The 13,509-nt window shown below is 44.4% G+C and overlaps 1 protein-coding gene across 1 annotated transcript; it reads right to left on the bottom strand.

Moving 5' to 3' along the window:
* Window positions 1-12,032: 12,032 nt before the first annotated feature.
* LOC147607200 (uncharacterized) lies at window positions 12,033-12,833 on the bottom strand. Its single transcript, XM_086791106.1, has 2 exons — window positions 12,281-12,833; window positions 12,033-12,196 (listed from the first exon to the last, which is right to left on the bottom strand). The coding sequence occupies exon 1, from the start codon at window positions 12,748-12,750 to the stop codon at window positions 12,310-12,312; it is 441 nt and encodes a 146-aa protein (XP_086647232.1). The 5' UTR covers window positions 12,751-12,833; the 3' UTR covers window positions 12,033-12,196; window positions 12,281-12,309.
* Between the last annotated feature and the right edge of the window lie 676 nt (window positions 12,834-13,509).

Genomic DNA, 13,509 nt, shown 5'->3' with positions numbered 1-13,509 from the left:
TCACCAAAACACACAACATGCACATGCATGCACACAATTTACTACACAATACCAACTTGAATAATCACTCTTAAGTTATGTATTCCCAAGGTTAATCCTCTTATAGAAGTTTTTGAAACTAACAAAACCAAAAGCCTAGTTTGCATATAAATTGACCACTTTTTGTCCCATGGGTAAATTTTGGCCCTTTAGGGTATAAACTACCTTGATAGTTAAGGTACTTTGCTGAAAGGTTCAGTTCATCCATGATCCACCCTAGCCAAGAGGTTATGGATTCGAGCCCTAACATTTTAGGGTTGTGTGTGTGAGTGGGATAACTTCTAGATTGGTTACATTCCCTTGAAAAGGGCCTTTTGAAAAAAAAATAGTACCATTAAAACTCTACCAAAAAAAAATATTTTTTACCTTTCAAAAGCAATTCCCTTCTCTAAAAAAAAGCATTTCCATAGACACACACGCATACACATGCAAGGACTTATAACATACTCTTTTACCATTGTCTTCGATGCTTGTGAAACTATCATGTTAGGAGCTCAAAAGTCTTGATAATTTGGCCAATGTTTTTTTCCCCGAGGATTAAGCATGTGCTTATATAAAAGTGCTTGCAATATGATTTGTTCCTGTGCACAAATAATGTTGATTCTAAAAGGAGAATACGATCGTTTTGACTTATATAAAAGTGCATGCAATATGATTTGTGGAACAATGTTGTGCACAAAGAATGTTGATTCTGAAAGGACTATGTATTTGCCTTAACATAAAAAATATGTAGGCTTTTCCTATGTTCCTTTGGTAAAGCCAAAGTGAGTAATAAATCTCTTTTTCGTATGTTCCTTTGATAAAGCCCGAGTGAGTAATTAACCTTTTTCCTTTCTCCTAAACCAAACTCAACGCTTCATAAAGAACACAATGAAGTGAGTAATAAACCATTTTCCTTTCTCCTAAACCAAAAACATTACAAACTCAGTGCATCATAAGGAAAACAATGAAGTGAGACATGACTACTTCATGGTAACTAATCTATCATTTGTCAAACTAAAATGTCATCATTATCTTGATTCTCAAGACACAAACTTGGCAAAGTAAAATGAAGTTAAATGAGTGGTGATATCGAGTGTAAACCACCGATCAAATGGAAAGAATTGAAAACACCTAAGAGGAAATTGGATTTGCTTTTGATGATAGAATGCTTACCTTTACAAGGTTAAACCCTAATGAAAATCTTCCACAAGAAATGTGAGGAACTTTGGAGGATAAGAACAAAGATTAGTCCCTAGCTACATGGAAGCAGGAGGGGGAGCTTTTTTCTTCTTTGGTGTGTGCGAGAGAGAGAGAGAGAGAGAGAGATAGAGAGATAGAGAGAGAGAAGCCCACCTCTCTGCATGTGGAGAGCTCTCATTTTTTTGGGCTTTTCATCCACTTCTCTTTCTATTTCTCTTTCCATGCAAGATCAAATTTAATTTTCTCTATTATGTTCCCCCACCTTGTGAAGTTATTTTCTCAATCTCACTTGGTTCAAGGTTGGTGCTGCAATGGTCATTGTTTTAAGGAAACATGCGATATCGATTTTAATTTTTGGCCTACCGAAGGAAGGACTACATTTGGGGAGTTTCACATTTTCTTAAGCAAAGAATCATCACGTTAGAAGGGCTCACCCTCTATCTATCTATTACACGGCTTGCTCTTGCCCGCCACGTGTAACGTTTTTTTGCACCCTCCACGTCAAGACCTCTGCATGAGCCTGAGCCACCGCCGTGGTTAATGCAAGGAATGGGCCGCCTCTCTTGTAGGTCCCAAGTTGCAGGCTGCAGGTTGCAGCGGCCGCCTCCACCTCCGAAATTGATGAATGCAAACATGCCAACTCCTTCATTTGAATCCTTCGTTTCATCATCGTCATGTTTGCAAACGCGCCAACTCCTTGGTGGTGAGCCTCTCTCTCTCTCTCTCTCTCTCTCTCTCTCTCTCTCTCTCTCTCTCTCTCTCTCTCTCTCTCTCTCTCTCTCTCTCTCTCTCTCTCTCTCTCTCTCTCTCTCTCTCTCTCTCTCTCTCTCTCTCTCTCTTTGTGTTTTTTGCAGCTTATGGCAGGCTAACCCTTTGTGTGTCTTGCAGGCTATCGGCAAGACACGCTTCAATGGATGTGCTCCTTCTTGTGCTTTTTTATTGTGTTGGTTTACACTCCCGATCGGCTTGACGTGCTCCAGTGAACGCACTCCTTCTTGCGCTTTTTCTCTAGACCCTCCCCATACCATGCTTTTGGCCATGCTTAGCGAAGGAGGGAGAGAGAGTGAGAGAGAGGGGGGGCAGCATGCAGTGAGAGAGAGAGAGAGAGAGAGAGGGGGGGGGGGGTAGCATGTAGCATTCCAGAGAGAGGGGGGGTTGCATGTTGGCTGTGCTTAGTGATGGGAAAGGAGGGAGAGAGAGTGAGAGAGAGGGGGGGTAGCATGCATGGTTCCAAAGAGAGGGGGGGTAGCATGCATGGTTCCAAAGAGAGAGGGGGGGTTGCATGCTGGCCGTGCTTAGCGATGGGAAAGGAGGGAGAGAGACTGAGAGAGAGGGGGGTAGCATGTAGCGGGCGAGAGAGAGAGACAGAGGGGGGATAGCATGCATGGTTCCAGAGCTAGAGGGGGGGGGTTGCATGCTGCCGTGCTTAGCGATGGGAAAGGAGGGAGAGAGAATGAGAGAGAGGAGGTGGTAATGGGCGAGGGACAGAAAGTGGGGTAGGATGCATTGTTCCCGAGAGAGAGGAGGGGATTGCTTGCAGCAGTCATTTGGCTACACGTAAACGCCATGGGAAAGGAGGGGGGAAGAGAGAGAGAGTTTCATATTAATCCTTTTTTATATATATAGAGAGTGAGAGAGGGGGGGTAGCATGCAGTGGGCGAAAGAGAGGGAGTGGGGTAGAATGCATTGTGAGAGAGGGAGAGAGAGAGAGAGAGAGAGAGAGAGAGAGTTGCTTGCAGCGACGGCCGTTTGACTGCACGTAAACACCATGGAAAAGGAGAGAGAGAGAGAGAGAGAGAGAGAGAGAGAGAGTTTCATATTTTATTTTATTTTTACAGAGAGTGAGAGAGGGGGGATAGCATGCAGTAGGTGAGAGAGAGAGAGAGAGAGAGAGTGGAGTAGAATGCATTGTTCCCAAGAGAGAGAGGGAGGGGTTGCTTGCAGTGTCCGTTTGGCTGCACGTAAACGCCATGGAAAAGGAGGAGGAAGAGAGAGAGTTTCATATTAATCCGGCAGGTTATTTGCAAGCAAAAGGCAGGTAGATCGCAACTTCTCGAAAGTAAGTCACTCGGTTGATTTTTTTCTTTTGGAAATGTTGAGTTTTTTTTTAATGTTTTATTAATACACACTTTGAAATAATGCGCGTGAGAGAGAGAGAGAGAGAGAGAGAGAGAGAGAGAGAGAGAGAGCATGGTTGTGTGTGTGGGAGTGGGTGTGTGAGATTTTTGTTTTTTAAAAATGTTTTATTAAGTGTGTTGGTTGAGAGTGTGTTGGTTAAATGTTAAAAGTTAAGTTTATTATAATGTTTTACTAATTAGAAATAGCACATGGTTGTGTGTGTGTTTAAGAGAGAGAGAGAGAGAGAGAGAGAGAGAGAGAGAGAGAGAGTGGTTGTGTGTGGATCGAAGTTTGAGTTTTTTTTCTAATATTGAGATTTTCTTAAAATATTTTATTAATACACTTTCAAATAGCGCGTGCATGCGTGAATGATTTAGTTGTGAATGGTTAATGAGTAGTTTGTGTGTATGTATGTTTGTTGGTTGAGAATTTTTAAATGTGTGTGTGTGTGTGTGTGTGTGTGTGTGTGTAAGAGAGAGAAAGAGTGTGTGTGTGTGTGTGTGTGTGTGTGGTTGTGTGTGGATGGGGGTGAGATTTTTTTTTGAAATGTTGAGTTTTTTTTTATGTTTTATTGATACATATACACACTTTGAAATAGCGCGCGTGTGAGAGAGAAAGAAAGAGAGAGAGAGTGTAGAAGTGGAGGTGAGATTTTTTTAAAATATTTTATTAATACACACTCACCCCCACACACATACACTTCGTTACAAAATGAAAAGCCTAATAAGTTAGATTTTCGGTGCATAGACACTGGACAATACATAATTTTTCAATTTGTTGCTTAGAAGCTTGTTTAAATGCCGTTCGCCTAAAATATTGACCCACCAAATGAGTTTTGTAAGGTTTTATCCTTATCCTTCTTTTTTTCTTCAAGAATTATACCTTCAATAGCTAATATTTTTGTCTTGAACATATTTTGCCAAATGGAGGCGAGGAGTATAAGCTTCTAAGGAGAGATAATCAAGTAGTCCGAAGATTGTTTTGAAGCAATGTTTAGGCGTGTTAAGATTGTCAACATTTTATTGGGTTGGAATGCTAGATTTATTTATGTGCCAAGTTTGGTGCTTTAGGAGCTTCTATTTATGGATATATATAACAAGCATGATGTGTTTATATATAAGGTTGGCAAGTTGAGGACCATGAAGTCCATCATGGGCTTCAAATATAAGGCTTATCTATTCATTTCTTTGATATATGAAATTGGTTGGAATTAGGAAGTATAACACAACATACACACCCATGAGTGCCACCATTTGCGCAATGGGGACTTAAACCCGTGCCCTTGGGAGTCTTAGGCAACAATCTCTCTCCGTTGTACTTATTGGAGTTCGACAAGGACGAGCCGTCTATTTTATACACGCAAGATTACTCTTGCCCGTCAAGGACAAATCATGCCACTAGTTTATCTTAACATAAAAAAATACGTAGACTTTTCCTATGTTCCTTGGGTAAAACCAAAGTGAGTAATAAATCTCTTTTTCCTTATGTTCCTTTGATAAAGCTCGAGTGAGTAATTAACCTTTTTCCTTTCTCCTAAACCGAACTCAACGCTTCATAAGGAACACAATGAAGTGAGTAATGAGCTTCATAAGGAACACAATGAAGTGAGTAATAAACCTTTTTCCGTTCTCCTAAACCAAAAACATTACAAACTCAATGCATCAAAAGGAAAACAATGAAGTGAGAAATGACTACTACTTCATGGTGACTAACCTATCATTTGTCAAACCAAAATGTCATCATTATCTTAATTCTCAAGACACAAACTTGGCAAAGTAAAATGAAGTTGAATGAGTGGTGATGTTGAGTGTAGATCAACGGTCAAATGGAAAGAGCTGAAAACGCCCTAGAGGAAATTGGATTTTCTTTTAATGACAAAATGCTTACCTTTACAAGGTTAAACCCTAATGAAAATCTTCAACAAGAATTGCGAGGACCTTTAGAGGATAAGAACAAAGATTAGCCCCCAGCTACATGGAAGCAAGAGGGGGGGCTTTTTTCTTCTTTGGTGTGTGTGCGAGAGAGAGAGAGAGAGAGAGAGAGAGAGAGAGAGAGAGAGAGAGAAACCCACCTCTACGCATGTAGAGAGCTCTCAATTTTTTTGGCCTTTCCATCCACTTCTCTTTCTATTTCTCTCTTCCTTAAACAAACCCCCCTCACCTCCCCCTCATGTGGAGGGATTGCCATGTGGGGAGAGGGAGGGGGTTTTTTTACTTTAAACGAAAGAGAGATAGAGGGTTCATACATATACTTTGTGGAACATTTCTTTTCAACACTCCCTGTCATGACCCTGTGTTTTTCTCTGGACAAGATGCAGATGTGCACGGGGACATGGTGGACAGTGTGAATGGCATCAGGTGGGAGTGAAGATGGAGGCCCATGTGTGGATAACCCCATGTGTGAAAGGGGGCAAAGGAATTTTAACTTAAAAGGTTTTAAAAACCTTTAAAGTAATTTTTAATGCCTTTTTTGAGGAAAACGTGGCCCATAAGCTATTTTGGGGCCACGTGTGCTTTTTGGGGCAAAGGAGGGGCTGCCAGGAAAAGGAGGCGCCTAACTCTTGTGGAGGAGGGCTGCTCATCTGGATATTCAGGCGCCTATCTGAAGAGGAAGTGTGTGCTTTTCTGGGAAGAGGTGGACTGCATACTGGCTGCGCATGGATAGGCCTATGCAGGTAGTGTACGGCTGCTGTCTGCAGGTACAGCCCACGTGGCAGGTCAGGCTGCTGTCTACAGGTACAGTCCACGTGGCAGGTCAGGCTGCTACAGGTGCAGATTCAGGCGCAGTCAAGTACAGGTGCAGGTACAGTCCACGTGGCAGCTGTACGGACAGGACAGAACAGGCGCCTACTGAATCTCTCTTTCTTCTTTGCTTTTTGGAAGGACTGCAGGCAGGCTATGCTACAGAAGCTTCAGGCGCATGCTTTTTGGAGACTAAAGGGCTGGCTGCTGTGCTGTGCTTCAGAACAGAGACATAGGCCTCCTTTCTCTCTCTCTCTCTCTCTCTCCCTCTGCTGAAGAGTAGACAAGGGTTGGTTTTCTCTTGACACAAAGGTGGACAAGGGCTGTTTTTCCATGAACATAGACATCATGTCGATGGCGTTCAACTGATGGAACTTTCAGCCTTTCTATGCTTTGATTCGGGACTGTTTTGGGACAGTTTATGGGCTGTTTAGTTGCAAATTCAGCTATGTGCTTGGGTTTTTGGCTGCAAGTACAGGTTATTTGGTTATGTTTCTTGGCATGGGAGTGAAGCAAACTCGCATGGCTGCGTGCTCATGGAGCAGATTGTTTTCTTCCTGCTAGAAAGGAACAGTGGGACCTACAGTTATGGGCATCTCTATGTTGCCAGATGTTTCATGAGGGAACAGGTAACTAGATGTATGGAAACAGAACAGAAGTTTCAAAAGGGAAACAGGCCTAAGGGTTTCATGTGGAAACAGGTCGTAGGTTTTCTCGAAGAAACATGTTTTGGGTTTCTCCAGGAGATAGGTCACATGCATGCAGAAGGTACAGGAATGGACACATGTTTGGTACAGCCTTGCTACTGTCAGGACAGGGGTCAGGGAATCCATGACAGAGATGGATAGTACCCTTGGAAGGTAGAGAGGGTTTGTACAGGTGTGTCAACTGTATGGTATGCTATGCTGTGATGCGAGTTCTCTTTTGAGAGACAGTTTGGGAGTTTGTGTTGTGATGTAGAAGCACTGGATGTGTCAGGGTGTGATGCTGTTCATAGTGTGAGAGGCTATGGATGGTTGTGGCAACCTTGATCATGGGAGAAAGCTTCTGTATGCAGACTCAATGTGAGAGAGTCTTTTGATATGAACAATGGCTGGACTTGTTTGTGGATGCCGTGTGGATTAGAAGCCAGATGCAGGTTCTTTGCAGGCTTCAGGAGTTCTATTGGGACGGCTGAATTACCAGCCTTATATTGTAATCAAAGCTCTTAAAATCAATTAAAGAAATACCGCAAGGGGCGCCACTGCGATTTGGGGCCAATCGGTGTCCGTGTACTATTTGCAGGAGCACTCTAGCTCCCCCTGTTTGTTTTCCTTTTCTAGGTCCTCAATGGTGTTGAAGTGTTTTATGTGCGAGTGTTTGTTCCACCGCCCTTTGCTTTCTGAAGGCCGGTTTACAAGGTTCCGTTGCCGGGACCCATCGTCGTCTTTTTCAAGTGGGCGAGCTTAGGGTTGTTTTGGTCGGGACACATCGTCGACTTTCTCAAGGAGGCGAGTCCGTGGTTGCTTTGGTCGGGACAATCGCTAACTTTCCTAAGGGGGCGAGCTCGTGGTTGTCTCATGAGAGTCACATCAAAAGCTTCAACATGAGGAAAGTGAAAAGGAAGTGCAGGACACAGTACAGGATTTTGTGTCTTTGCCTATATGAGGTGAAGAGCAAAAGCTGAGGATGAAGTTCAGGAGAAAAGACACCAAGGACAAGAAGTAGTCGGCCAGGAACAAGAAGCAGTTGAAGTGTTATGGTGCAGGAGACGCGTTGAAGGCTATGGTTTTCGACAGTTTGTCACCAGTGGTATCTTCATAGAGGCTTCATGGGTTCGGAAGACAGTTTCTTTCTATGTTTAGCAGTGGTGATCTACTATGCTTCATCGAGGACTTGTGCTTATCACTTGGGTGGAGTGCAAGCAGGTTTTGGGTGCCTGAGGATGTATCAGATGAGGCTCAGATGGAAGTGGAAGAACTTGACGAGGTTCTTATTCCTGAGCATATACTGGCACATAAGGAAAGAAAGGTACAGGGTAAGGTTTCCCGTCGCTATCCTGTGAAGTTCAAGAGCTGTTCACTGATGGATACGAAGTGGATGGAGGAGGTTCACTGATGGATGCGAAGTGGATGGAGGAGGATGACTTAGCAGATTCACCTCAGGAGTTGCAGCTTTATCTTGATGCCTATGAGTTGGAGCCGACTCTTGTTGTGGCTCATTCAAGTTCAGCAGAGCATGGGTCTGGAGCATTGCCTGATGCTCAAGAGGGGGGTAGCACCTCCGCTCCCTTGTTACAGACAGGCTCAGTTGTTATCTAGGAGTCGCTTGGTGACATCTTTGTATTCACCCGAAGGTACTGAGGCTGACAGTACATCTACTTATGGGACTTCTATGATCTTGTGTTCTAGACACATGAGATGATGGTTGAGTATGGTTCACAGTCGCGCGCACCTGGAACTCTAACTGCAACTATGGATAACTCTATGGAGGACATAAGTCTTGCGAGCAGTCCTAGAGTTGGTTTGGTTCATGGAAATATGGATCGAATTCTATTTGTGCATGTATGCATACACTTTTTGAGGTAGAGGTATTTTTGTATTCTGGTGCCATTGGATCCTGGTACCATTGAGAATACATTGGGAAATACTCTGCATTGTGTCATGTGCTGCATGTATGTTGGTATGATACATCAAGTGCTTTATTATGTTCATGGATGCACCATTGGGTGTAACTCCTGCGGGATGGCCATGAGACATATGTGGGAAAGTACTTGGTAGATGTAGTGTTTGGATGCATTGAGTGCTTTCATATGCTCATGTTTTACCTTCAGTCGTGGGTCCTGCAGGATGCCCATGGGCGTAAGGCTTGCGAGCAGCCCTTAGACTGTTACTTTGGAGTAGCTAGAGCATTTTGAGGAGCATATCGTTTGCGAATGCATATATGTGTCATGCATATGTGTGCCATATGTAGAATGATGCATGGTTTTGTTTTTGGCTAACACCGTTAACGTGTTTCCATTTGGTTTTAGACTTTTGCTGTAGGTTCTGAAGGAACAAGCAAGAGGAGTTTGTCACTGTGGCGTGACAGTGTGGCTTATTGTGCAGGATGATTGTTTTTATCACCCAGATGCATTGGAAGGCCATTGTTTTTGCCATATGGGGTATCTTTGCTCATGAGATGCCTTACTGTGCCATTGAGTGCAATCGAGGACGCTTGCCATTTTTCAAGAGGGGGGTATGTCATGACCCTGTGTTTTTCTCTGGACAAGATGCAGATGTGCACGGGGACATGGTGGACAGTGTGAATGGCATCAGGTGGGAGTGAAGATGAAGGCCCATGTGTGGATAACCCCATGTGTGAAAGGGGGCAAAGGAATTTTAATTTAAAAGGTTTTAAAAACCTTTAAAGTAATTTTTAATGCCTTTTTTGAGGAAAACGTGGCCCATAAGCTATTTTGGGGCCACGTGTGCTTTTTGGGACAAAGGAGGGGCTGCCAGGAAAAGGAGGCACCTAACTCTTGTGGAGGAGGGCTGCTCATCTGGATATTCAGGCGCCTATCTGAAGAGGAAGTGTGTGCTTTTCTGGGAAGAGGTGGACTGCATACTGGCTGCGCATGGATAGGCCTATGCAGGTAGTGTACGGCTGCTGTCTGCAGGTACAGCCCACGTGGCAGGTCAGGCTGCTGTCTGCAGGTACAGTCCACGTGGCAGGTCAGGCTGCTGCAGGTGCAGATTCAGGCGCAGTCAAGTACAGGTGCAGGTACAGTCCACGTGGCAGCTGTACGGACAGGACAGAACAGGCGCCTACTGAATCTCTCTTTCTTCTTTGCTTTTTGGAAGGACTGCAGGCAGGCTATGCTACAGAAGCTTCAGGCGCATGCTTTTTGGAGACTAAAGGGCTGGCTGCTGTGCTGTGCTTCAGAACAGAGACACAGGCCTCCTTTCTCTCTCTCTCTCTCTCTCTCTCTCCCTCTGCTGAAGAGTAGACAAGGGTTGGTTTTCTCTTGACACAAAGGTGGACAAGGGCTGTTTTTCCATGAACATAGACATCATGTCGATGGCGTTCAACTGATGGAACTCTCAGCCTTTCTATGCTTTGATTCGGGACTGTTTTGGGACAGTTTATGGGCTGTTTGGTTGCAAATTCAGCTATGTGCTTGGGTTTTTGGCTGCAAGTACAGGTTATTTGGTTATGTTTCTTGGCATGGGAGTGAAGCAAACTCGCATGGCTGCGTGCTCATGGAGCAGATTGTTTTCTTCCTGCTAGAAAGGAACAGTGGGACCTACAGTTATGGGCATCTCTATGTTGCCAGATGTTTCATGAGGGAACAGGTAACTAAATGTATGGAAACAGAACAGAAGTTTCAAAAGGGAAACAGGCCTAAGGGTTTCATGTGGAAACAGGTCGTAGGTTTTCTCGAAGAAACATGTTTTGGGTTTCTCCAGGAGATAGGTCACATGCATGCAGAAGGTACAGGAATGGACACATGTTTGGTACAACCTTGCTACTGTCAGGACAGGGGTCAAGGAATCCACGACAGAGATGGATAGTACCCTTGGAAGGTAGAGAGGGTTTGTACAGGTGTGTCAACTGTATGGTATGCTATGCTGTGATGCGAGTTCTCTTTTGAGAGACAGTTTGGGAGTTTGTGTTGTGATGCAGAAGCACTGGATGTGTCAGGGTGTGATGCTGTTCATAGTGTGAGAGGCTATGGATGGTTGTGGCAACCTTGATCATGGGAGAAAGCTTCTGTATGCAGACTCAATGTGAGAGAGTCTTTTGATATGAACAATGGTTGGACTTGTTTGTGGATGCCGTGTGGATTAGAAGCCAAATGCAGGTTCTTTGCAGGCTTCAGGAGTTCTATTGGGACGGCTGAATTACCAGCCTTATATTGTAATCAAAGCTCTTAAAATCAATTAAAGAAATACCGCAAGGGGCGCCACTGCGATTTGGGGCCAATCGGTGTCCGTGTACTATTTGCAAGAGCACTCTAGCTCCCCCTGTTTGTTTTCCTTTTCTACGTCCTCAATGGTGTTGAAGTGTTTTATGTGTGAGTGTTTGTTCCACCGCCCTTTGCTTTCTGAAGGCCGGTTTACACTCGCTCTCTCTTCATTCATGCTTATTGGGAAACATGGATACATTCCTGATCTCGAGAGACCATATGTCCTAAGTGTGTTTAGTTGTGAGTGCACCTTATTGGAGGTTCCATAATTTTACCTTGTCAATCTTGACCTCAATCCAAGTTAATCAAACCCCTACTTTTGAACATCATGAATGACTTCCTTGCATACATCTTCTCTATATTATCTTAAGGAAGAGTTTCACAAAGCTGCCACTTGTTGGAGGTTCGAGAAGAGGAGGAAGAGATTTGAGGAGGTTTGGGTAGAATTTGATTTTGGAGGCCTCAAAAGAAGTGCAAAGCACGGGTTCCCAACTAGTTTTTTTTAATGCAACTTGGCGAGAGAATATTTGGGCACAGGGTACTTGCTGTTTAAGACAAATCCTCTGTTATATGAGATCATACACAAGTGAAAAGCTCCATTCACCGTCCACAAGCTAGAAGTAATATGGGCACGACAACGACACTAATATTATTAAATCGTAGTTACTATTTCTGGGGGGGGGACACACACACCTATCCACCCACCACACACAACACACACATGTTAGCGAAAGAAACGTTTTGAGGGATCACCCCACACATGCAAAGGCTTGTTTTACCTAGTCACTGAGGACGATTAGTGCCCACGAAAAGGGTAGACTTGGGCAACGAAACAGGTTGGACATGGGATGGGCAGACCATCGACACAGAAAAAAAAAGCTCCAATTTTGATATGTTCGTCCCAATCAATGTTTTGATGAGGCATTTGGCGGAATCGTTGTGCTAAAACTTCACGGTAGAATTGGAAAAACGGTTGAACGATAGTTATCAATCTCTCTCACAGGGGGGCGCACACACACAGGGGGCCCAATAAAAACTTTCCATAACATATAATTTTGATCGTCAAGCCTGAAAACATCGCAAAGCAATCGACGGTTTTTTCTTTTAAACAATCATCAAGAAGAGATCTTGAAAAAACAAACCTTCATGGTACGACTCCCGCAACACTATTGTGACAACTCAATGCTTCCTTGAAATAGAAGCGAGACAAAAGATAAAGGAAAACAAAAGCAAAAATGATTCAGGACTGCATGACTGTAAAATTCTAACTTACCCTAATAAATTTCGAAGTAAATTGCCTCCTTAATTCCTCTGGCACTCCCAGAGGAATGACCCGATGGCGAGTTCGCGCTTGCCGGCGAGGGTGCGGGGGATGGAGAGACCGTACTCCTCCAGCAGACGGTCCAGCTTCCACTCCGGCATGCTCTCGTAGTCCGCCCGGCTGTACCTCGGGTAGTGCAGGGGCATCTGGAACACGCAGGGCACCAGCCGCTCTTGCCCCACTGTGGAAGGGTAGGGCTTGCGCAGGCGGGGAGAAGAGCATGTCTCGAGCTGCCGCTCCATGTGCAGCAGGTGCTGCTGCGAATTCACGCGCTTGATGTCGGAGAGGAGCTTCTGGACGGACTGCTCCAGCAACGACACCCGCTCCAGTAGCTGCAACACATCCTGCTCCAACAAAGGGTTAGGGCTAGGGTTACTGTCGAGGTTAGGGTTAGGGTTCCGCTCGGGAGCAAGAGATGCCATGATAGGCTTAGCGTTAGGGTTGAGGGTGCGCAACTGCGAAGATTTTGGAGTGCAGGGAGGAAGTTATATATGTCTGATGTTTCTTGTGTCCCACGCCGGAGGTCTTCTTCACATCAAGGAGGGTTTCGGGTGATTGTTGGCGCCGCCCCCGAACGATGTTTTTTAGACACGCGCAGACGTGGAATCGAACGACCCGCCCAAAGTACTCTCTTTTCTGAGTCAAATAAAACCCACAGGTTCTAATCAAACAGGTGCATCCAGGGTTCGGGAAAAGACGGGTTCGCTTTAGCCTAGAACTTGTTCAACTTCGGGAAAATCCTTCTCAAATTCTTATGAGAAGGAAATAAAACCCTTTCAAATTTTACAAGTTTTAGTTATATTTTCTAAATTCACATAGAAAATACAATCTCAAAAATAGCAATTTCCTTCTCATTTAGTGGGTGAAAAGGATTTAGTTCCTTTTCCCTAAAATTGTTTTCCCGAAACCTGGGTGCATCTTCTTTTCTTTCTATTTCTTATGGAGCTAACAGCCCCCCGCCACATGGTGACTTTTTTTGGCTTGCCATCGTTCTACATGTGCCATGTGCCCTCTTCTCTAAAGAGTTAAGGAGCTAGCTGCCTCTTTTCGTTGTAGGCCACCACTCCATGCAGCAACCGCCGGTTTGATGTTGGTTGCAGGTTGGAGGGCATCCCTTCAATGTAGGAATTTGAATTCCCACCTCTGCCTCTTTTCGCTGCAGGCCACTACTCCATGCAGAG

This window comes from Cibotium barometz, chromosome 56, assembly GCF_041138505.1.
Source record: "Cibotium barometz isolate CiBa-2024 chromosome 56, ASM4113850v1, whole genome shotgun sequence".
In the NCBI taxonomy this organism is placed as follows: Eukaryota; Viridiplantae; Streptophyta; class Polypodiopsida; order Cyatheales; family Cibotiaceae; genus Cibotium; species Cibotium barometz.
The sequence above is the reverse complement of the archived record's forward strand: the minus strand, read 5'-3'. Positions and strand labels throughout refer to the sequence as shown.